The sequence below is a fragment of the Echinococcus granulosus genome (genome assembly GCF_000524195.1).
Source record: "Echinococcus granulosus chromosome Unknown EG_S00011, whole genome shotgun sequence".
Taxonomy (NCBI): domain Eukaryota; kingdom Metazoa; phylum Platyhelminthes; class Cestoda; order Cyclophyllidea; family Taeniidae; genus Echinococcus; species Echinococcus granulosus.
In genome coordinates this window covers 510,843-535,565 of record NW_020170391.1, presented here as the reverse complement: position 1 = coordinate 535,565, position 24,723 = coordinate 510,843, and the positions used below count along the sequence as shown (strand labels likewise).

Sequence of the window (24,723 nt, the reverse complement as noted above, 5' to 3'; positions counted from 1 at the left end):
CAGCTCATAATTGGCTCAATACCCGTCGGTGGGCATCTACAATCCCCCACTAAGAAATCTGTGTCGTTGAATTCCGTGTTTCTAATTAGGATTAAATAATCCCCAAGTGCAATTGGTGTTGTGTATCTTCATTCATTTCACAGTAAATTTGATGATTCTTCGTGCCTTGTATGCTATTTATGGTCCCGAAACCGAATGAACCACAAGGTAATTTCAAGCATACATGCGCAAATCATTTGCACGTGAATTTGCTGCACGTATTTATCTACATATGCCCATAAACACTTATCCCCAAGTTTTATAAGTCTGAGTAGCAGGCTCATTGTTCTGCTTTTTTACTGTGTCACTGCTTGTGAATTTCCCACTAATATACTAAATTAGGATATCTGAGGGCTGCTGTACTGAAATTATGAGGATGCGTTTACGTCCTCCACTTTTTTAATCCCATGTTTCTACCTAACGCTAAATTTAAATGTCTTGAGTTCTGGAGCCTAATGAAGCTTTTCATACATTTGGTAAGGTCCTCGTTTTTGTCTACTTTTCCCTAATCGCACTGGGCGGGGCCTCCAAAATCGTTCATTCTGTCAAAGTCAACGACACGGTCACTCTCGATCCATGTCCAATTCCTGAAGTCGTGGGTTCGGTCAAGTCGCGGTGGGAATGGTACCGCGATAACGATCTCGTCACTGCAGACTCATCGCCATTCCTAAAACTGCATGAACACAACGGTTCTCTCACAATCACTGCTCGTATGGCTGATGTGAATCACGCCTACGGGTGCCGTGGTTTTGCTATCCTGCCGAATGGAACAGAAATCTTTGGCCACCTCATGCCATATGTCATATCACCTATCAGTAGGCTTTTCACATCCTTTTTTACTTGTTTTATTCCCTCCATTCCTCGTTTATTCCTTTTGCGTTTATATCACTTGGTTTTGTTGGCTGACTGATCATTACATCGGTGTGACAGCAAATAGTGTTTGTTTTGTTTTGTTGCGAGTTTTTCAGAAAGCAACCATTGGGAATACTGTTGGAAATATTTTGGATACCGCTAATAGTTTCCTACTATTGCTCTCGCTTTTATTCGTCAGACTTTGTACCGTCTCAAGTTCTGCATTTTTAATCATTTGTTATAGCTACTGGTTTAATTGATCTGTACCTTCATTCTCTAAGTAATGTCTTAGTATATGGTACGCTAATTAGTCAGCTAAACAATTAAATTGATCCCTTTACTGTGTTCCGTGGGAATATACCACGCAATGCTATTGGGTAGAATGTCCTCAAGATAGCGTAGTTAATCGAATCCCAGTGGGTTGAACACGCACTAAATTCCTATTGCCAGAACTTCAGGTAAATTAAATTGCATAATACCACTCAAATAGTATGCATATGGACTTATTTATCGGGCAATCATTCATGTCTTTTTCTTTCAAAATCGCTTTAGTTCCCGCATTTCTTGAGCATGATTTAAGAAATGTAACGGTCGCACGGAATGAGCAGTACGAAATTCCCTGTAAGGCAGGGGGTATTAAATCGACACTAGAAATCAAAGTTAATGGTGGGGTAAGTGCTTTCCAGTATTTTTATGCAATGAATGTGTGCTGAGTTTAATAAAGGTGTAGCTCTTAGGCTAGTTTTGTTCCAGTACAAAATAGGCTCTTACAATGGTTTTTAGACCTCTTCGATGCAGTGTAAATAATATTTTAACCAATCGAATGCTTGTTTTGGTAAAATTAATAGAATCAGATTTGCTGCTCATTTCGTTGTTCTTTGTGTACGTGCTGTTATAATTATTACATTTTCTAGCTAAAGCGGTTTTACGCATCCGAGCTTTATTTTCCTGGTGTTGATTTCAACCTTCGACTGGAGTGGTTCGACACAATCTTTATTGTTGGCATAGTGTCTGGAAAATAAGTAGTCCACATATCCACGGTATTCTTATGAGTGGTTGTGTTTGTTTATTAAATTTGAATTTACTACCAGTGCAGGAATTGTGTAATTGCTTAAGTGCATCATGCAACTAAACCTTCTAAGATATGCAATCTCTACGTTTTAAGTTAAGGAGCTGTACAATCACGATTACTCTCTTTGGTTGAGATGCAAACTAGGTTGGTACGATAATGGCTAGTCGGATTTGTAGGTTTCATAAAGTAGAAAAGGATGTGAAAATCCTTTAATTGTCAACTGGTTTTCTGGCATCAATTTAACTGGAACAAGAGTCACCAAGAGGTTGATATTTCCAACTGATTTGAACTAGTTTTTTTGAGAAGCGAGGTCTTTAAATGATATGGTATTTCAGGCTTTCTACTTACATCAAAATTACCCTTTACATAATAAATTGATTGAATAAAATGGTAGTTATTTTAGTTAAACTACTAGCTGTTTTTATAAGCGTTTGAATTTGTCGTCGTTATGATGGAAATACGCTCCTTACAATTGCGACGGTTGAATAAAGTAGAGCTTGTGAGTCGCTAATATGATGTTGTTGGGGATTGTGTGCGACCGCTTGTCGCTTCGGCTAATCTTTTGAGGCAGTCGCTTAAATAGGACTTCACAAACGAATTACTTTTAGCATCTACGACTGTGCACTTCAAGACATCTTTTCTTTGTGTGTAATGAGCCGTGATTCAAGTAGACTAAACAAATCACCTCGATGACTACGTTGCAATAATCGGACCAACATACAAAAATTACGTGAATCACTCATTTACGTGCCATGCTTTTCCGTGTATTCACGATCCCAAATGAGTTATTCGCTCTGCTATTTCTTGCTTTTAAGAATTGGCCATGGAAACGCGTACGAATATTCAATGACACGGTAATTGAATGTCGTGCATTCAATTCTGCTGGGGAGGAGAAGGCCTCTGCTTATCTGAGCGTCGAGCCTGGTGAGTGGGACCTTTCGCTATCCTTGAAAGTCGAAAATCTATTTTGGTCTCTGTAATTGAAGCTATTGGTCGGTCTTTTGTTGACATTTCGCTCTGGCTGTTCTCGCTTTTTGACTGCTTTAAATACGCGTTTTATTTTGCGTTGACCCTTAGATATGTTGCTTTTTCCCGTCCCATTTTTTGAACCAATGGATGAACAGGAAATTTGTTACTTTGGAATACGAGTCACACTATGCAACCAATGCGACAGCACAGTGATGGTTTCAAACAGCACTTAAGACCATTCAGAAAGCTAATGAACAACAAGGTGTGAACGCTATTTGTGGTTTCAGAACCCTGGCCTCGACATTTGACAGTGATTATACTAGTGCATTTTTTATCTGTACTTGGCCAAACGATGCTATGAAATGCAATCGCAGCAAATGAATTTCCAACTTTAGGGCTCGTTTTTTGTTACCTAATTTGCGTCTGATCTGATTAAAATGCAATAAGTCTTTGATTTATTTGAGTCGGATTCACAAGAGACCAGAAAATTCCTTCCCTTTATCGAGCATTTTATGTATGAGAATTTTGTAAACATCCACTTATTGATACCTCATAAATAAGTCATTTTTCTACGTAGTTGATCGAGTTTTTATCCACGAGGTGTTGAGGCATCTTACAAGTGCCCTTCTTGTACGAGAGTACGTGAGCAAATTGTTTTTACTGCTGTGCCTCGGTTTTAAAACATTTTATTTGATCGACCTTTTAACTGTAACCTGATTCAAGACTTAACAAGTTATTTTCCAAGTTGACGAACCTTTTAAAGTTGCTTTTATCTTATCTTTCGCTCCATTTTTATCGGCAAAATAACATTAATAAGATTATATTACCTACAGCTATCTAATAGAGAGGATCGGTGTCTGGACCAGTTCTACACAGATGTTGCAGACCTTTTGTCAAGCCAGACATTTTTTATTCCTTCAGTAATGCTGATCTTAAGTGGCTGGGTTCATTAGACAGAGGGTAGGGAGGAGCACCATTGTGACATGCAGACACTTGGGAAAGTGGACATACGTTCCGTGAGAAACCGTGTGATAGAGCGGTGGTTGTGTTGGGAGAAGAGGCGGGGTGTGGGTGAGGGAAAAACAATGGTGTGATCGGTACACCTTGACCTGCTTAGAGGTCTGCCTATCAGCTCCTTCTTCATTCGCTGTCCCACCCTCTCTCTCCTCGCCACTGATGACGACGATGCAATGCTGATGGACATCTCTTGGATTCCACGGTCCATATTGGGTTCGTGTGCGTCTCCACAATTACAGGCCTTTGGACACGTTTAACGGTTTCCTCTCCCATGCACTTTTGGCACATCCATCATTGTCATTACTATTATTGTTGCTAACATTATCGATACTCCATCATCCTCTCCTTTATATTTGGTTATTTTAGGCGTCAAAGAAAAGACTCACTTGAACCACCTTAGTGATTGGTAAGTTATTTCCAATTCTTCAGTGCTGTGGACTGTTATCTATTCCATGCAACACTTCCGTTGGTTTGCGACCGCTTCTTGGAAAACCGTTTTTGATATGGTGTTAGAAAGATTTCCACAACACTACTTTAGATTTCATAAGTATGGGATAAAAGTAAAGGCTTTTTTGATTTCTAGAACATTTGAGAATAGACCGTATGCCAATGAAATGTCCAGTATAGCCTGCGTTAACTGTGCAGGTTGCATAAAGTATGCAAGATCTTTTGATCACTGTAAATTAATCTATGATAATATTTTTTTCTTAGTTTAAATTCTAGCTTTGAGTTCACACTTTTCAGACAGATGGATAAGTGAATGTTAACTGCTAATTTTAAAGGGGTATTATGAAAGCTATCCTTATATCTACCTCCTTCTTATAACTTAGTATTAACTCTAAAGCTTTGGTTTTAGACAGTCTACATTAGCATGATCACTTGTCTTGAGCTCAATGGTGCTTTCATTAAAAACTTCAAATAATGCAAGTACATTGGCGGTGTACATTGAAATCTTTGGTGGAAATCATAAAGGAGGTAGGATCAACATCGAACAAAGAATCAAGTTTCTGTGTTTATCAAAAACGATCTTAATACATTTTGATCAGAGTCGAATTTGGCTTTATTTAAAGATGTGCTAATGGTATCATTCCAGGGAACGGCATATGAATCTACCGCGAAACTATTAGCAGGGCAGAGTCCATGCAGAAGACTGATGCAAATAATGTTGGAGAATAGAAGTCACATGTAAAATTGGAAAGAATGCTGCTCCATTACTTTGCACCTGAATACAGTAAACCCCCTTTTTGATTGGTTAGATGGAAGCAAGCTGAAAAACCATCAGCAGATTCAAAAAAATTTAGCACAAACCATTCTAATACGTATACCTTGGATTATACAAAGTGCTTTCCATTTCGTCCTACTTCAGATTTGTCCTTCAAGGTTCCGCTTTAATCTCGTAAGATCACTTTTTGTAGGTTACATCATAGTTCCAATAAATTATATCCGAGCGTAATTCAGAGTGGTTGCGGAGTAAAATATTAAATTTGGTCGGAAAAATGCTGGTGAAAAGCTTAACACCTGCATTTCCCAGAATCAATTAGAATACTTTTGGGCTATTCAAAGTAAACTATTGTTCAACCCTAATACAAATGCAGCCGTCAAGGGTACCATCCCTTGCATTCTAGCGGAATGCTCATCTGAACTTTATGTGGTTAAATTCACAATGGTCTGATGTATCCCATGATGAATTGAACCGTAGGTCAGCCTGCCATCCATTCATGCTGTCAGCACCCTCCGTGTGCTCCGGCATTCTGGAAGCCGAAGGCTCCGCGGGTAGTGTCTACACAATCTCTACTTCGCGCCTTTTACTTGCTGAGAGCACTAATCGGATTCTGGCCTCAACGTTCCGCAAATGGGACTCTCTCGTGCCACCCAACGCACCGCCTGCGAGCCCGCACCTCCGCTGTTTGCAGCAAGCCAAACGTCTTGTCTGCCTCATCGTTTTCCCCCGTTGCCTTGAGATTGAGGCCTACATTGAGGACTTCAACAGCTTTGACGTGGACCCTGACAAGCAATTCCTCTCTTCGCGCGAATTTCCCATCTGCCAGTGAGTTGCATCTCACCTCTTTCCCTTTCTCTTTCCATTGATTAACCTTCCACATTAACGCCATTTGGTCGACCTGCATTACTACTTTTCGGTAAGTGAGTGGGACATTTCAATCAGTGGATTCTTTACTAATTCCTGATTGATTAATATTAGGATCTCAGTTATTTGTCACCAATGCTACTCAAATGGCTGTCAGTAGCATAATGACAATACTGGAAGCAGCACTTGCCCTCCAATTTCCCGAATGAGCTCAGAGGGTATAATCCTCTTAGGCAAAATCTACCACCGCAAATTTGCCTTGAGACTCATCTTGATTAATTTCTTTCAAATCGCATCGCCTAACTGTAAAACCTATTTGTGATAGGGGGAAGGCGGTCTTATAGGCTGATTTAATTTGTCGATGGAGGACGTTATATCAAGGAGAAGCAATGATGCGGTGAGGGTTTTTCCTGACTAGGTCAAAAATTATTACTAAAGGTGCACTCCTCGCCTATGAGGTCTTAGGTAGAGTAAATGCTCGCAGCAGTAGCGCAGCACTATTTTGCTCCATTTTCTAGGGCAACTCTGTCGTGGGTTCGGGTAAGGGTGGAGTACGCACGGCTTCTGCGCACATACATGCACCCACTGTCCATACACGCGCTTGGGCACACAACTCTATTGCACTGGCAGCAGGTACGTGTGGATACACCCATCCACACACACACACAGATCCTCAAGACTCTGGCCGCGACCAGGGCTACCGCTATAGTTACTGAGATGAATTGAGCTGCCTCCACATCTCACTGGTCTCGCTCTTTCCTCTCCCTCTTCCTCCCTCAACTACTTTGGATAAACTGTGGATTAACATGTCCTCCTGCCTGATGCAACCATTTATGTATATTCTTCTAAGCCCTGGGCCTGTTTTTACAGTCACTGACACCCGAATCTATGGCCTTTATGCATGCGATGTTGTGAATTATCCCCTTGGAGTTTGACACCAAGAACGAGTTAGAGCGGAGACACTCATTAGCACGCCGCCCCAGTCTCCACTGAACTTATGACCCTATTTTCCCACTTTCGAAGCCCTTTCTCATTCCGTTCCCTTGAGAATACTTTAGTTTTGTGGCACTTGTCAATTCAAATCGAGGTCCACACAACAGAAATTTTAATGCAGAGAACAGAGCTTGCAAGACTGTATGTGTAATGATTTCTTGAAATCCACAAAGACGGCGTATTGAGTTCTAAAAGGGTCTTGAAAGTAGTAATTATGCTTACTTTGAGGTACTTTCTGGTGGAATCTGATCTGTAAATTAAAGACCTGTGTCGCATTCAATAATTTTTGATATGTCAACAAATAGGGGAACTAACTTGCGTTATCTCCTCATAGTTTTGATGTAACCACTCCCCTCCTTGTAAATGTATGTTTTTCTCCTGCATTAGGCCCAATACTTGTGCAAACAAATCTTGTTTACAAAAGTAAACTCAATACTTTGAACCTTAGGATCAGAGAAAACTTACTTTTCTGTAGCGAGGAATAGGGTCAAATCAAAGTATAACATCCTCCAACTTCTGTACTTGAATAACTGTACACGAGTGGATATTTTAACGTAAGGAAACTAGTGCTACAGCAAGTAGTAGCTGGACCAACTGGACGGGATTTTGATTTCGGTACGGTTTTGATGTTCAGGATCTCATAATAACAGTCATTGTGTGGATAATTAGTATGCCAGCCTTCGTTTTAGCTATGTTGTCCTTGTGGGTACCTACCTACCCACCCGTGGCTTTGTTCGAAACTGCATTGTTGAAACATGATACCCATTGTCTGCAATTAGGGCTCATCTTGGGGGTAGCTAATGAGATTTCCATGTCTACGAGTGACACATTGCGGGAAGCTTTGGAACATGAAACTCAGGTCTTGGTAGGACAGAATCTTTGTACACCTTTAAAATGGTATCATTTGCGCTTCCCAAACCAAGTGATTTACAATTCTCAATACCTACTTAGCCGCAATAAAGCTCTTAGGGGCAGTTCTCAATGTACAAATTGTCATCTGAAGCGTTTTATGTTTGCCTCATATGGATAGTGCTTATTAGAAAACATTTCCACCCGTGTTTTGGGCAGGCCGTTATCAGTTCCGGTAAAGGTATTTGGGATTGATCACATCGGTCGGGTCATTAGAGCTAATGAAAAATTTCGTCGAATACGCCACTCGGTTTTCCTAGATAGACATCTTAATCCAAAAAATGAATTCTTGTATAAGTATGAACTGTTATTATCTAACTTCTCAACTTATACTTATTGTAATACAACGTCAAATCTATATTTTTACCGTTTCCGAAGTAAAATGTCCAGTAAAACGTAGTTATGTACTAGAGGACAATAAGATGCTAGGGAGGGGACTATGGAGTTGTCCATCAAAGCACAACTGGGTATCACATTTGATAAGCTCGTCATTAGTTTTTTTTCTTGCATGCTTTACACTATCTTTGGCAGTAAATTTTAATTGCTCCTTCAGTGAGTGTTCACCTTCTTTCATCCTTTGCACAGAACATCGATATAGAAAACACTTTTAAAAAGGATATTTTTAATGTGCTCTTGTTGGTTTCAAGCAATCAGCTGATGGACAGTTAACATGTTTATCACATTTCGAACAGGAGTTTGAGTTGTGTATACTACTTAATCTGCTATGGTCTATTAAGTAATTTTAACATTAATAAATACTCGGTTCTAACTTTTGATTATATTTCTGAGCGAGCATTCACCGTCACATACAAGTGCAAGCAACCTCCATTTTTGCTCTCCAATTTTCCTCTTCTATGCTTTATGGAATTTTTATAAGAGATACTGTTGTCTATGTGCGGTTTGCCACTTTAGTAAATTTCGTTCACGCATTTAAGTTGTTGCATTATAACACGATGGTACATCTGAGGATTATGAAGCCTTTACTTTCTTTATTCCTCTTTCCAGGCAGCACTGCTTTCTGATAACAGCCCTCATCTGTGCAGCCTCGTTCAATACCAGCCACGAGCGCGCTGCGTTGTGGGACTACAAGCCCAATGCCACCCAAGGCGAAGGCTGGCGGGAGTTGCTGGCTAGAGGTGACAACATCTCACAGATCCTTCCGGATGATGGCTGCACCGGTCTGTCGCGGATGGTGACCACTAATTCCCCGACTTCCTTTCGAGAAAATGTGGGGGGACAGTTCCGTGACGCACCCACCTCCGCCTGCCAATCACTGAGTTTCGCTGCTCTCTCGCCACGGCGTGCTGCCACTCCGAGTGCCTCACAAAGTAGGGGATTTTGGTGTTTGCCTTTCAGGTTTCTCGCCTGATGCGCATTTACATGCCTGCCAATTTGAGTTTTGTTGAAGTGATCAAGGGGGAGTTAAACCGTGGAATCAAAAAAATTCACTTTTCTTTGGTTAGTATCAAGACTAGATACACATTTTACGAATTAGACTTTATTTTACTTAAAATCCGGCCTATTTACGAGAGAGAACAATGGCATTTAGTTAGATGCGATGTGGTTTTTACTTTAAAGTTTAACTGGGGTTCTAGTTTTTAATTGGATTTGAGCCATTGAGCGCTTTTCGTTTGGTCTCTTACACACTTAACTCTCTTGATATTGTGTGGCACAAGTTAGTCTTTCTGAAATGGTCTTCGTTCGCACTTTTTTTGTCTACTTGAGGCAGAATCCAATCAAAGTAAATTTTCTTGTGCATTCAGCAGAACCAGTTTGAGCTCATTTTAATTCCGTATTTCATACACTTGGCAACTGTCATGGCTTTGTGTCCACGGAACGTGTTAATTTCTTTATGCACTTGTAGACTGCTACAGTGGATATGGTGTAGATTATAGAGGAACTGCTCCAGCTCCCACGTCTTGTCTGCCGTGGGTGGAGTTGGACTACGTAAAATCGGATAGCCCTGATCCGCTGACCTCCCTCAGCCCCTCCATCATCCCACGCGAAGCGCTCGAACCACTTCCCTCCAATTACTCGGTTTGCCGCAATCCCCTCGGTCTTGCCCCAAAGCCTTTCTGCGTGGGCTCCAGCCGCAGCACCCCCGGGATTCTCACGCTCTTTAACTGCTCTTTTTTGGTTGATTGCGCTTTCGCCAACTCCACTCCACTGGTAAATCATGTCAACCTCCTACGCCATCAGCAGCGCATCAATGTGAGTTGCGTAAAAACCATCCATAGAGTAAAGCTTTTTTCCTCTAGTGCCTCTTTTACTCCCGCCGATCTGTCCGCGCTCCCTCTCCATCCTCTCTACAGATGATCTCGATTACTGCCACAATGTGCACTTTCTTCTTCCTCCTCATTTTTCTCGCACTCGCCTACATTCTGCGTGCCTGTCGGCAGGAGAAGGCACGAGTGTCAGTAGAGGAGGAGCGTGAGAACCGGCGCGCGCAACTCGTGGCGCGGCGGGTGAGGCTGCGCGAAACCAATTGCTCTGGCCGCTGCCTTCTGTGCTGTTTCTACACCCTCCAGGATGCCTGTGGCAAGAACGATGGTGGCGGCCAGTGGGCTTGCTGTCGTCATCGCTGCTGCTGCATAGAAACACATGAAAAAATAGACCCGACGAAGGTGAGCGTTCTACTTTGGTGAGAATTGGCAAATTCGTTCTGTGAAATGTCTGCTCCGCCCTTGCTAAGGTGTATTTGCGTCTGTTTCTAAAGGCTGCTTTTTTATTCACGTGATTAAAATAACTATTGTTAACGTTGCTAACTGCATCCATTCTTTCTATTCGCTTCTGGTGGTAGATTCTGGGTTGAGTAAATAGGAACCGCCTGAATGTTTCATTATGTTGTAAATTGTTGCATTAGTTAATCACCGCGTAAACACGCTGTCTAAATTGTTACATAGGCTTGGGATTGTAGAGGCATCAATCCGAGGCCGGATCGATTAGAATTCGCTGTGAAAAAGTAGACGCTTTTGTCTCAGAGGATCTAAGGGAAGCCCACCTTTACGATTTTGATAAATTGGTCAATCACCATTGAGCCAACTTTGGCTTTCAGATCGAAAATTAGTCGTTAGGGTAATAAACGGGCATAACAATGTGTAGATTTTACCTCGTAGCGATTAATTTGGCTCCGTTGCAGAATTTCCGCACAGAAGACGAATAGTCTTGATTAATTTCTGTGGAAGCCGGTGTCTGGAAACGCTACCAGTGACATTCTTAGTTGGACGAATGGGGCATTATTCATTGGCGATACATGTGTGCTCGTAGTGATGCGCGGTCTTATCGCGTTGACTGTCTACGTGTCGGTGACAAATTTTTGTCTACAGTACCAAGTCTCAATGCATGGAAATTAATTATTTCAAGTGGAGAATTTGTACTCCAAACGCTAGAATGTTTAAAGGTTTAAGTGACTGCTTACAGCAATCTTAAATTTGGCAAGATTTCCAAGGGATCCCACTTGCCAAAGACAGATACTGCTTTTAAGGTTGATTTAATTTATGGAGTTATCTAAGTTTACTAAAAACACTACTTATGGATTTATAAATTTCCTCACCGAGGTAAATAATGTCAAGATTTGTCAAGTAAGCTTTGGAATTTTTTATATGGAGCGACACTTCACGATAAATTCATGCGTAGGTTTGAGTCCTCAAGCCACTGGCTAAATAAAGATATCTATTTCTAAACATATTCGTACTTAATGCGAATGACCAACAGAATTATTCTTTATGTACGTCTCCCCAAATTCGAGAAACGCGAAGGAGTCTGAACAAGAGCTATTTCCAGCTTACAGAGGAATTTCCTATAATGAAACTAAGCAATGTATTGATGGCGTGATTTCCCACTGAAGAGTTTCTCATCCTTCTTCACAAGGCTGGTGCTGAAACTGCATTGGAGAAGGCACCGGACGACGAGGATGAGGAAGTGCAACACTTAGTTGAGTTTTTGCGCCAGAATCACCTTCACGAGCGGCCATCGGCGGTGGGGGTGCTTTCGTACACTGATAACCAGCCGCACCTCACGCCACTGGGAGTGCTTTCCGAGGCAACGGGCTCGGCTGAACACGCCGACGCCGACACCGCGTCCCACCCACCCATCTCAAGCCTGAACTCTTACCTTCAGCCAAGTGAACCCTCCTCCACCGAGGCTTCCATCGTCCTTTGCAGGCATGGCTTGCATCACACCCACTGTCTCGCTGGTGCTAACGTTGCCCACGTCCATCTGGATAGCGCCTTTATGCTAGTCTCTGCTGGCCAGTTCATGCATCCCAAGTGAGCCATCGTATTTGGGCTACCTCTCGGATTGGCTGGGATAATTCTGATTACTAACACTTCATCCCTGTTTTCGTCCAGACTGAAACAGCTTTCGTATTCCCGTAAATTGTTGATAGAGGAACGCACTCTTGCAAAATCCGCCTATGGTCACGTGATTCTCGCTAGAGCCCCAAGTTTTTCCCTGAAAAAAAGGTTCGGTCTTGCTGATAGTGGTAAATGGTTTTACTATTTCATTTTATGAGAATAATTTTGTGATTGGTCAATGTAATCATCTAAATGTGAGTTTATTTTTTGCACTTTAAAATCACAGATCTGTCGGAAGGATTAGACGTGCCGGAATCACCGTACGTGGTTATCAAAACTCTCAATTTTGGAGCAACACCGGCTGCTGAAACATCCTTTTTCCGAGAAGCTGAGCTTCTGATCGAACTAGACCATCCGAATATCGTGCGGATCATTGGTACAGCACATCTTTCTTGCAACAGCATCTGTCGTACTTTGCGAAGCACTTCCACCGTTTTATACACAGTATTTTATTCTGGTCAGCTCTGCCTCCTTTCAGTATGTATCGTTCTCTTAGAACGTCTATTAGCGTGTTTGTAAATTTGACAGTAAAGAATGCAAAATGATGATTGACGGAATGGTTGAGTAACAGGACGATGTAAAATAGTCCCCATGAGCTCAGTCATCCTTTTTGTAGCCCCCAATTAGTAGTATTGCACTAAAACACACCTCCCTGGGTGTGTTGGCTGCAAAGTTCAGATTGATACGTTTTAAACTCACCCAAGAAATCTGTTGCATAAGGGATTACTGGTAGTACTGCATCCATTAGACAAGAGACGTTTCCTGTTCAAAAAGACTAGTAGGGAATTAATGAGTGCCTTTTCAGCGCCCTTTCAAGGTCTGGTAAACTTCCTAAAAATTCCAGAGCAGATAGTCTAGATTCGAATAGACGGAAACTGTGAAACGAACAATAGTGATTTAGTCTTAATAGGTCTGTCTTTTTACATTAAAGTAGAATTTTCATCATCTGGTAACTGTAATTTTTCATTAGATCTTGTCTTTAGTCAAATCATCGTTTTCCAGTGCTGTCAGCTATGAACATACCATAATGACTCAGCTGATATCAAAATAAAACACGGGGACTTCCTTTTCCCCTAATACCATTTAGGGATTTGCATACCACTGCAACCCTACTCACTGATCTACGAATACATGCGGGATGGCGATCTGAACACCTTCCTACACCATGCAAGGGACGCTGCGGCCAGTCCGCATACCTCCGCCACCAACGAACTCGCCTTTTCTGTCATCAACGACGACGACACGGGAAGCGACGCCGATAAGGCCTCCACTGCCTTCGTAGCTAATGATGAGGCACTCCCCACCCCCACACTGCTCCGCTTTGCTCTGGGTGTCTGCGAGGCCATGATCTACTTGAGTGGCAAGCTCTACGTCCACAGGTACCGCCTACTCCTCTCCTCTCTACCTTATATTTATTTCATCTTATCTTAAATTATTCAGGGTGCAAGGCAGTTTAGTAACGTGTGCAAACCTTGGTAATTTACCAAGTATCAACCAAATACCTTTACTGGGTACAAACACTTCACCCAGTGGTTTCGCATTTGCGAATGCATGAGCTTTGGACTTCTTGTTCACTATTAACGGTTCTGCTACACCTTTAATTTCCCAATGGTATCTATTAGGTCTCTTGGGAATTACATAAGGACATTAATCAGTTATTTATTGTAATCTGAATTTGAAATTTAGCTAAACAAACGATTTTCGGTCTTTCAATGACTATTAAATTTCGAAGATCATGCAATGCATTTTTAAGGTGTACAAGTATGAGTGGCACAATCATTTCCTACGGTTGTAATTAATTTTTCCAAAGTCGGGATCTTGTTTGCAGGGAGCCTTAAAGTTTTGAGCACAAATTACAGATGATAAAGGTATAGAGTGAGAAACTCAGTGTTTCATGGTTTAATAAAGAGTATTGGCACTTCATTACATATTTTTTTTCTTTTGTATTTGATTCTTTCAAAGGAGTATGCGCTCCTGCTTACCCATAATTTGGTAGGCCGTATTATCAACTGAATACTCCGCTGCATTGAAAGCTTGTAATAAATATGGGTTAACCAATTTAGTTCTTACAATCCCCTATTACAAATTTAGACAACTGTCGAAAACTTATAGTGTTCACCATTGTAATGTTAACTCTTCTCAACGGAACACAAGCTTGCGATTTCCAGTTTATGAAGCTTATTGTTTCCAAAAGCAAAAGTACATGGCTCTAGCCACGTTCATTTTCCACCTGTACATTCTGGCCCGCGTGACCGCCCAATGCGAAGAGAGGGCGATGACCACTTGAAGAAATATGAGGCTAATATAGAAGATGAGAATGTAGTGGTATCTCTCTCTCATCCTAAGGTAAAAATCTTTTCGCGACGAAGTTTTGGGGAATGAGACACGAAGCCTTGCGTTGTTTTATTAAACATGATTTACGAAGCAAGCCACCTAGTATAATTTCCACCAAGTTTGGTCTAAATTTAACGAGGATTCAAAAGAACAGGCAAGGCGTACAGAGCATAATAAAACCCATTGATAGATTGACGTATATCCTTTTTTTGTAATCCATGCAAGCATTCACATGCATTTACAAGCCTTTCAAAGTTACAGCAAATTATTGCAACAATCCATATGGAAAACCTCGCAAATTTCTTGATCATCTGATGTGATGCTACTTAGTGATTGGTTATTTCACTTTTTTGTGTATTTACTCAGTACTCCTCAGTTTTTGTACGCACGCTATGGATTTGAGCGCTGGCTCATCAGCTATTTCAGAAACTTGACTTTACCTCTATCACCCGACTAAATATGTGATGTGCTTTTAAAATGTCTACGTTAACACTTCCCATCTAAAAAATATTTTGATTCACATTAGAATAAGCATTTCCTTTTTGAGTTTTCGTCCAGTACCTTCAAAGTTCTGGCACTATAGTATCCCGGCTATCTAGGAAATTGTGATGAGGTTCTTGAGTCTGTAGGTAACATTACGTTTAATGGTACAGAGGGCCAGAAAAGCCGTGGATGTGGTGGAAGTTCCACGTAGTATTAAAACAAGCATTGATATTTAGTAAGCAGAAGTTAGTGAGCCAGAAAAAACGATGGATTGACTTCACCTTCCTTACCGCCTGAAGGGATCTGGCCACACGAAATTGCCTAGTGAACGGGAGTCACGTAAAGTTGGCGGACTTTTCGATGTGTCGTCGCTTACCGCACAACTGCGCTGCCGATTTGGTGGATACAGACAGCGAGGCCCCGCTGGCCGTCCGCTGGCTTCCCCTTGAGTCCATCCTCCAAGGCCACTTCAATGTAGACACCGATGTTTGGTCTTTCGGTGTCCTCCTTTGGGAGCTATTCACATTCGGTCAAATGCCCTACGGCAATGTGGAGGTGTCCGAGGTATGTCGGGCCAACATCTTGACTTTAAATTCTACTCTTAATACCTTATTTCTTCCACTTTTCAAGTAATTTCCAGATGAAACGCAATTAAGGACATCTATGTTATAGGTGGAATTTCATTGGTAATAAGAATGCACAAAAAGTGATAGGCCCTTGAAGCATTATAAATGCATTTTCTTGTGCCTTATGTCTCTCATTTTTTCCATTTAAGATGTCCCCAGTGTATTGGATGCATTCGCGTGATAATCTCTAATTGACGTGACATTCCAAATTCCCAGCTGATGTGATTTTTACTTATGAGGGTCTCGATTAATTCCCGCCTTTGGCCATTCTCCATAATTTTAGGTAATCAGAGCTCTCACGGAGAATAGGCGTCTGCCGAGGCCAGACCACTGTCCACCGTCGATTTACAGGCTAATGCAGAAGTGCTGGTCGCCAACGCGCGAGCAGCGGCCTTCGTTTCGAGAAATCAAGTCGTCATTACTTACGAATTTGTAGCATTTTAAACTTAAGTAGATTGCGCAAAGTTTTGCCTCGTTTTTTATAATATGAATAATTTCTTCTTCTTCCTCCCTTAAATATTTCACAAAAGTTAGATGTCCATTTGCCCATTATTTCAAACTCAAGCTGAGCGACTGCATAGTCGAATGGAGATGAAAGGTTTGAGTTGGTAACAGGTGTAGAATGCTTCGGGCAGACAAGGGGGAAATGTGCCACTCGCTTGTGCTCAAATTGGTCTCAAGGTGATGAACTTCCTGGACTCGGGTTCAATGAGTCCGGGTACGCGGGCTCCCAGGCTTTTTGGAAGCTGGTAGGATGGATGCTAGTTAACAGTGGAGAACTTGCCACCTAAGTATGTGCAAACCTGGAAGTTAGGTACTGCGTTTTGTAAGGTATCTAGGGAAGTCATTAAACTGCGTGGCTAACAAAATTAGTCAACAGATTTAAGGATTGCAAACCGTCTCTGGTAAGGGATTTCGCTTAATAGGTAATTTGCATTCTTAGTTGGGTTCTTCTCATGTCTTTTAGAAAAAAGAGGGGGCCGGTGTACTTTTCAGTGGATAAGGTAAGTACATCGCTGGCTATTAGAAAGGGTAGCACGGAAGAAAACTCATAGGCTACTTGCACACAAAATTGCAGTTATAAGCGTTTAAACCACCTACATATCTTTGAAAGCTTATTCAAGGTAATAAAATTGAGAATACGGTAAACACTCAACATGTGTGATAAACTTTCATATCAATGATGGCTCAAGTAAGATTGAGTGGTCTACGCCACACGTGCAGTCACGAAATTGGGACCGAAGAAAAATCAGTGATAGCACATCATTAACACTAAAACCAAAACGTAGTCACACTGGGGTAAAGGATATCAAAATTTATTGCTGCTTGACTTGCAAGTAGTATTTTAAATTACAAAAAATAGAAAAGAAGTAGATTAACACAACAGCTCTTATTCGTTGCACGTACCCTAAACGTTTTTAGTAAAAATAATATTCAAATGATTGTAATTTAGTTTAGAGCCTACTTTACAAATCTTGGTATGATATTATGCATACAGTAACAATGAGTAAAAGACAATTCCACAGTGAACTGCTGCCCAATTGGCTAGTGAACACGGTATGGTCCTTTCTCAGCCTAAATAGATTGATTCATGTCTTCAATAGATGATACTGGTAACTTTTTGTTATTACGGGCTTTAATCAGTGCTGTGAGGCTACTTAGCATGTAACTGAGAATTCTAGCTCGGTAGTTATTATTATTAACTCCAATCTTGTCTGAGTAGCAAAACTACCCCTCGTCACTGCATGTGGGTTATTAGGAGCGTTTTATGCGGGGCAGTCGTAAATCGTGATTTAACAAGTCTAAACCCTTAAACCTTATGTTGTTTATTCCAGAGCTGATTCCTGATATCCTGGAACAGGAACCAACTGTGCAGAATTTGACGGCGAATACGGTTATTGTTGATGGCTGCCCCGTTATCGGCAAGGAAAAGGCGGATTTATTAAAGAATGTCTTACTCAAAAAGTTTTCAGTCAATGGTGAGATTACCTTCAGCAATTTACCAACAAATAACGAGGGGCAAACACGTGGATATATGTTCATAACCTACGCTTCACCTGAAGGGGCTGTCAAAGCCATAAACGAAATGAACAATTTTGCTCTTGACAAGGCTCACACGCTTCTTGTTACGAGCCTTTCAGATTTTTCCAAATGCACAAGTGCTCGCAAACAATGGGTCCCTCCTGAGAAAAAGCCTTATCATGACGTGGGCAATTTACGCAGTTGGCTACTGAATGAATTTGCTCGCGACCAATTCGCCTTGCTTCATCAAGATGGTGACAAGTGCTCCGTCTTTTGGCACACAAATTCCGAAGAAATTCTCATTGAACAACGGGATGACTGGTCGGAGGGTTGGATTCACTGGTCTCCGTATGGGACCTATCTCGCCACTATGCACTCACAGGGCGTAATTCTCTGGGGTGGAGATAAATTTGAACGAGTCGGCAGATTTGCGCATCGTGATATTGGAATGCTTGACTTCTCTCCCAATGAAAAGTAATTTAAAATTCTAGATTCAATTTGTCCTTAACTAAATATTTTTTTAGATGGATGGCTTGGAGTAAGGTCCGATTTGTGTGCTGTCACGTTTATTAACTTTGATCAGATCGTAATATCAGCTTGTTTTGTTTTTCAACTCTCCCTTTTAATGCTAATGGCTGTCTAGAGGCCTTATTCGCTACTTTGAGATAACTTCGAAACATCGTCAGGCGTCTTTAAATCACCCCGATGTTACACTGTCTTTTCATAATAGATTCATGGTGACTCTGAGTCAAAATGCCGAGGCACGTGAAAAGCAGAACGCTTCATTGTGCGACATGGTTGTTTGGGATGTTCGCAAAGGCACGGCGTGTCGCAATTTCTCCGGTTCCATAACTTCCTGGCCGACCTTCAAGTGGTCTCACGATGATGCCTTCGTAGCGACCTTACAGGGTGGTAAAATCTATGTTTATGAAACGGAGACTTTCAAATTGCTGGACAAGAAGCCTATCGTCATGCCTGTCGGTATTAATGACTTTGCTTGGTCTCCAACCGATAATATCATCTCTTTTTGGACACCGGAAACTAATAACACACCTGCAAGGTGAGTTTTGATAAAGAGAATATACTCACCACCTATACGGTGCGTCAGGAGTGACTAGTCATTGCTCTATTTTCAAATGAGCTACATAATGGTATGTTTTTCAAACCACTTTTTAGTGCTCTTCTAGCTTCTCCTGTACCATAATACCGCTCTCTGGAAGTCTCAACAGCTGTTTGATGTTTCAGAAATTTGTGTACTTTAAACTGCTAATTCTCCTAATGAGGAAATGATAGTTGGTTTCTTTCGTCAGTTCTGCCGCCTATGGTGCTTCCGTTTGTGTAGGGTTGCCCTCATTTCTATTCCGACGCGTAAAGAGTTGTGCACGAAGAATCTGTTCTCAGTGGCTGAGATTCAATTACTTTGGCACCCTCAGGGTGACTTCCTCTGCGTTCAGGTTCTCCGTTGCAATAAGAAGAAAATTGAGGATGGGCAGGTGAAGTATCTTGTAAGTTTTCTTCTCTATGTAATCCTTAATGATGCAGTGTCGATCTTACGTGCACTAACTTCCGAAGATTGTGTTGTTAATTAAAACTGGGATTTGACCTAGGTTTGGCTATCGTCAAAAGTAGTTTATCTTTTCCAAGATCATGCGGACCGACCCGTTAATATTGGTTTTTTTTGGCATAGGGTACATTCGTGAATTTTGAGATCGTGCGCATGCGTGAGAAGCTCTACCCGATCGACCAGGTCTCCGTGAAGGACGCCGCATCAGTGACCTGTTTCGCCTGGGAGCCCACTGGCAGTCGCTTTGTATACATAGCCACAGATAATGCTGGGAAAATCACTATCCCACTATACGAGTTAACAAAGTCGGGTAAGGTCAGCGAGGTAAGCACCTTCGACAGAGGAAACTCCCGAATTAACGAACTGCGGTGGTCACCAAAGGGATCCACATTTGTTGTTGCCAACCTGCGGACGTGAGTTATGCTGAAGGGGTATACATTAGCTCATTCCTTTCATTTGGCATACGCCATACTGAACAATTACCTATTAGGGTTAGATTTTGATGCTGTATAGGTTTCTACTCACATTACCGAATCATGTGTCTATAAAATGAGGTGGGACTAATTTGTAACTACAGGGCTGATGCAAGCATCGAGTTTATCGATGCAAACGACTGTCAATCGGTGGCAAAGGTGGAGCACCCAATGGCTAGCGAGTTGCACTGGGATGGAACAGGCCGATACCTTGCATCGGTAGTAACCTGGTTGAAGCAGAAATCGGACAACGCCGTGTGGTTTTGGAACTCCGTTGGCCGACCACTCTACCAGAAGAAGGTCACCGGCCTTCACATCTTTGCCTGGCGACCTTTTCCACCGACCCTCCTCTCTCCCGAGCAGATTCACGTTAGTCTTACCCTCCTCGCCGTCCTGCTTGATAAACTCACGATGACTGACAAGTCTTTTACAGGCTATAAAGAAGAGTCTGGCCAGCAAGTACTCGGCACAGTTTGATGCAGAGGACAAAATGCTAGCATCCAAGGCCAGCCGTGAGGTAATGGAGCGTCGAAAGATGCTCACCTCGGAATTCACTGACTGGCGAACCAGCTTGCTTTCACGCCACTCCGCCGATAAGGCTAAACGCGACAAGCTTCGCGGTATGTTTTCACGTACTTTCAGGCCACTTACCGCTCCTGATTTTAATCTAATATGTATATAACCTAAGTCTTGACATTTCTACCAGTTCGATTAGCTTGAAGGTGGTGTCGCTGCCATTGGCAAGTAGTGATAGTGTCTCGTTTTTCGTTACCTTAGGCATCGACACGGAAAAGCAAGTAGATGAGGAGACAGAGGAAGAGCTGGAATTCCTTGTGAAAACTTCTAGAGTGGTGGTCCGACGCGAGTCTTAACCATTTGCACCACCATGCCTTTCTTTGTATTTTCGTGGATATCACAGTCCTTCTATGCTATTTGTGCTAAATAACACTAGTGGGATGAAAAACTTGTTCCGTTTTGTGTATGTTGGTCGTTGGATTTTGTCGACTCTAAATGCCGGTCTATGAAAAAATAGGCCAATTCACCGCAGGAATTGGATGATAAGTGTACATAAGATTTGTGTCGACGGAAATTTCGAAATCCACATCTATTGTCCTATACTTGAAGATTAATGAGCGGTGAGCCCTGGTTCTACGTTTTGCGAGAAAAAATACGGGGACCGATCATGGCGAGGTACGCTAGTACCATAAGGTGCATCAATTGCCCGAAGGAGGGCTGATTGTAGGTTACTTGAGTGATGCGAGGGAAAAAACAATGATACGTGTGGATGGGTGGCTTTATCCATAGGACAACTGGTTATCACCAAAGTTGGGGTGGTTTATCCCAAGCTACTTGAATAGCTTTTGCTCTAAAGTCGGCGTCTTCGAGGATGAGTCGAACAACTTCGTCCCAGGAGAGCGAGTTTTCCTCTGCCAAAAAGTTAGAAAAGGTACACCCCAAGTTGACCTGGTGGTTGAAAAGATTGACGAATAGTCGTTCTGAGAGCTTCGGAGCCACCTCAGCCGGAGTAATTCTCGTTCCGATGACAGATTCCAACGATGTCATCCTGCAGTCAGAAAGACCGCACGGAGCAATCTTGTCAAACCACTTGAGTGGGTCCATAGTGCAATTCAGACCGACGCCATGATGGATTATACTGCGAGTGCAATGTACACCTAGATGCAAAAACGGTAAATGAAGCACAAAATCGACTGAAAAAGCGAGTTGGTCGAAAAAAAGATCCGACTTTGTGGTAACGAGTAGGTTAAACAGAATTGCCAATAGGGGACGTGGTCTACAGTATACGTGAAGGTCGGTCTGTAAAATCGCATAAATGTCTTAATGACATACCAATAGACATAATTTTATTGTGCTTGTTTAGCCAAACACCGGTAGCACCAGTTATATCGGGGAACAGAACACTGCCCTTATAAAAGCTATCGCCTCGGAATTCTCGGCAAACTTCATAACCTGACTGCTCCAGAGCATCAATGAACCACTTTAAACCTCTACCGGCCATTTCTGACCCTCGGAGATTGACGATTGGGTAAGCCACAAGCTGGCCAGGTCCATGGTATGTAATCAAACCACCGCGGTTAGTTCTGGTGTAAAATATACACATTAGTCATCAGAACAAATTGAATCCACTAACCTAATAAACTGGGCACCGTATCTTTGCAGCTCTTCTTGCTGCTCTTGAGTACAGGATTTTGAACGAATCCCAACGGTATACACTGGGTCATGCTCCAGCATTAGAATCGTGTGAGCTGGACACTTGTTTTCTGATCGACAGTTAAGGTCAACTAAACTCTCCTGTAGTTTAAGAGCACGACAATAGTCAATTCGACCCAGGAACCAACTTCTCACAATCACTGGCATTGAGGGGCGAGCTTAGCACACGAGTTCAAATCAAGCGCGTACATTTTTATTGGTTTGTTGGTCCTGTGTTGCTTCGGAAAGCACCATTCCTTGATTTCGGTTGGTTCACAATGGTACGCCACGCATAGCGCGGCCCACCTAGTCACTCGTGGGGTTTGTGCAAAACACGAAACAACAGAATTACTCCTATGCTTCATAGAACCAAAAAATACAAGATAGCGATCACAGAACTTCTGTATTTGAACTGAGAGCAATTTTCGCAAAGTTCAACCCTCTGGTGTTATCGGTGAGGTAGGCAGATGGATCCTATTTAAGAGAATTAGAATGTAAAGAATTAATCTTACTTGCTATGAAAGTGTTGAATCTTTTGAAACAACAAGGTAGACTCTTGCAAGCTTTCCGGAAACAAACAGTTAAACGCAATTTTACAATAACATTAAATTAAGTAGCCGTTGCATGCCGAAGGGAACAGCCATTGTGTGAAGCAGCCGTGCAAAGCGGTAGTATTTATAGGTATTTCTCTGCTTCTACCATTTTGGGCCTTCTTTAACCAATCTTACTGATCCACTTTGGGTTCAAAATGATACCATAAACGCCACATAGAAAATTTAAACCTTAGTTTTCCTAGGTGGGTAATTCAATAACCGCACTAGGGTCAGTAGGAATCAATAAAGGTCTATTTTGTATGTTATCTTTCCTGCAAAAGCACACTATACCCGCTTTTCTTTTATCCGGGCTGCTTATTCCACCATTCTGGCGAGACCTGACGTACGTCAATACCCTGGTATTTGTTAGTAATCCGTACGCACTTTTCATTGCTGAACATTTTAGGTACTCACGTGTTTTATAGGAGCATTTATTTTTTTTTAGGTCGGCTAGTTTGTCGGTTGATTTCAAGATTGGAAGTCAAAATTCTGCAATATACACTCCAATTCATTTCTTGCATAAATTGTACACTAGCGATTTTGGCGTTCTGCCACCGTCTGTTTTGGGTGGGTTTTTCGCACGGTGTTTTGTGTTCTTTTTACTTGGTTCATCGTCATCGTTTTGCAATTCAGAACCAACTGTTTTTGAGCATAGTCAAATACCTTGAAAGTCCCACGAAATGCAACCATCCATTCGAATAAACTGGCTATCCCCTGTCAGTGTCAAATATTTGTTTATTCATCAGCAAAAGTTCATAGGTGGTTCACCCTTGCTATGCATTTGTAAAGTTCTACGTCGAATGCAGGTAAGTAGCTGATTCCAAGATCGGTGGGAATTTAATCGCGGAGGTCTGTCTTTCGACTATGAAGTATTCGTAATGTCACCTGGTTAGCAATTTATGAATTCTGAAGCGGTTGGGGAAGGATTTGTATTGTTTTGTTATCATTTTTTATGTTGTACCTAACTAGAAACCATCTCTACCGCTAATCGAGTTCCCCGACATTCTGAAAGCTTTTTGATGCCACGGTAAGTCGCTGTGCCGTCGGTTTTTGCGCTATCGTATGATTACTGACCGATTTGGCGCTCTCTCCAAGCGACTGTAACGATTTTGAAACCTTTAGATGCTCATTTTCAATGGATTACGGATCCGTACTTAATATTGTTTCGATTCGTTATTGTTTTGCATTAAAGTAAGCAATTGTGTTGATGGGTTCCGAAATTGCTTTGAAATGAAAATGCTGCCATCATTTATTTTCCTTACGATTTTTGGGAGTTTATATCGTTTTGCTAATCTAACGATTGATGGTTTGTTTTTTTAAACATCTTTTAATTGAATTGGATGGAAGCAATTACGTGTCGACCTTATGCTTGCGAAAACCGGTTGTATTGAAAATTGAGCCGTTTATGAAAGCAAACTTTAGAATTCGGCAGAACTTGAGTTCTTGTTTTGAATGTCTTTCTGTGTTTAAAGGTGCATAATAATAAGGAAAGTATACTGAAATGCAAATTTACACAAGTTGAGTTCGGGGATTTTCTACGAATCGTAAATTCTTTAGAATCTTCGCAGATCATCGTCGGTTTCTTTATGTGCTACTTTACTCGCTCACGTGCATAAGTAAATCTTTTATCGTTAAAAGAAAAATATTTAGTGAAAATCTCCTAGGCTAATAAATCATCGGAGATTTGGCTTAGTGAGATGTATGAGGGGGGCGATTTCGTCGAAAATCGACGAACGCAGGTTCAGTGTGATGATCCAGGCCCTTAAAGGTTCTTATCTCCATCGCCAATTCTCATACCCATTAAAACTCAGAGGCGAAGGATTAAGAACGTCTTCATATCGCAGCAACGTCTCCATGCTAATCATTTTCCCAGACTAGGCCCATTAAAAGAAATATAGGCTCAACAAATACTGGAAATTGATTCCCGCAGATACAAAAGCCTTTTGTGCCTAGATAGAAATGGCCAGATATGGTGAATGTGGTAAGAAACATTTTTTAAATTTCTTTGCATCATCAAACACAGGAGCATTAATTGTTTTAGAGCCGTCAACTAGCTAAACTTCTTGCAGGCGTACAAAAAGAGTTACGAGTTCTTAAAGTTCGAACTAGGTAATAAAACTAAGCAGGC

General features: G+C 41.7%; 2 protein-coding genes across 2 annotated transcripts in view; one reads left to right on the top strand and one right to left on the bottom strand. All coding sequences in view use genetic code 11, as the record gives it.

The window, feature by feature from the left end:
• The window catches only part of EGR_02435 (Eukaryotic translation initiation factor 3 subunit B), a gene marked incomplete at both ends in the record, with an annotated part of 21,347 nt that extends 681 nt beyond the window's left edge, over positions 1–20,666 (top strand). The window contains 24 exons of the mRNA XM_024491684.1: positions 521–854; positions 1,444–1,562; positions 2,779–2,887; positions 3,922–4,003; positions 4,050–4,162; positions 4,316–4,355; positions 5,649–5,996; positions 8,943–9,265; positions 9,802–10,148; positions 10,250–10,561; positions 11,808–12,205; positions 12,287–12,420; positions 12,519–12,668; positions 13,380–13,671; positions 15,409–15,673; positions 16,019–16,146; positions 16,371–16,453; positions 17,571–18,231; positions 18,488–18,817; positions 19,100–19,262; positions 19,445–19,734; positions 19,899–20,163; positions 20,228–20,414; positions 20,572–20,666. Coding sequence (XP_024353835.1) covers positions 521–854; positions 1,444–1,562; positions 2,779–2,887; positions 3,922–4,003; positions 4,050–4,162; positions 4,316–4,355; positions 5,649–5,996; positions 8,943–9,265; positions 9,802–10,148; positions 10,250–10,561; positions 11,808–12,205; positions 12,287–12,420; positions 12,519–12,668; positions 13,380–13,671; positions 15,409–15,673; positions 16,019–16,146; positions 16,371–16,453; positions 17,571–18,231; positions 18,488–18,817; positions 19,100–19,262; positions 19,445–19,734; positions 19,899–20,163; positions 20,228–20,414; positions 20,572–20,666 — 5,568 coding nt within the window. The remainder of the gene's footprint in view (positions 1–520; positions 855–1,443; positions 1,563–2,778; positions 2,888–3,921; positions 4,004–4,049; positions 4,163–4,315; positions 4,356–5,648; positions 5,997–8,942; positions 9,266–9,801; positions 10,149–10,249; positions 10,562–11,807; positions 12,206–12,286; positions 12,421–12,518; positions 12,669–13,379; positions 13,672–15,408; positions 15,674–16,018; positions 16,147–16,370; positions 16,454–17,570; positions 18,232–18,487; positions 18,818–19,099; positions 19,263–19,444; positions 19,735–19,898; positions 20,164–20,227; positions 20,415–20,571) is intronic.
• A 445-nt stretch (positions 20,667–21,111) lies between these two features.
• Positions 21,112–22,170, bottom strand: EGR_02434 (Putative octanoyltransferase; the record flags this gene model as incomplete). Its single annotated transcript, XM_024491683.1, has 3 exons — positions 21,112–21,467; positions 21,643–21,893; positions 21,944–22,170. 3 exons carry the CDS (start codon positions 22,168–22,170, stop codon positions 21,112–21,114), a joined length of 834 nt encoding a protein of 277 aa, XP_024353834.1.
• Between the last annotated feature and the right edge of the window lie 2,553 nt (positions 22,171–24,723).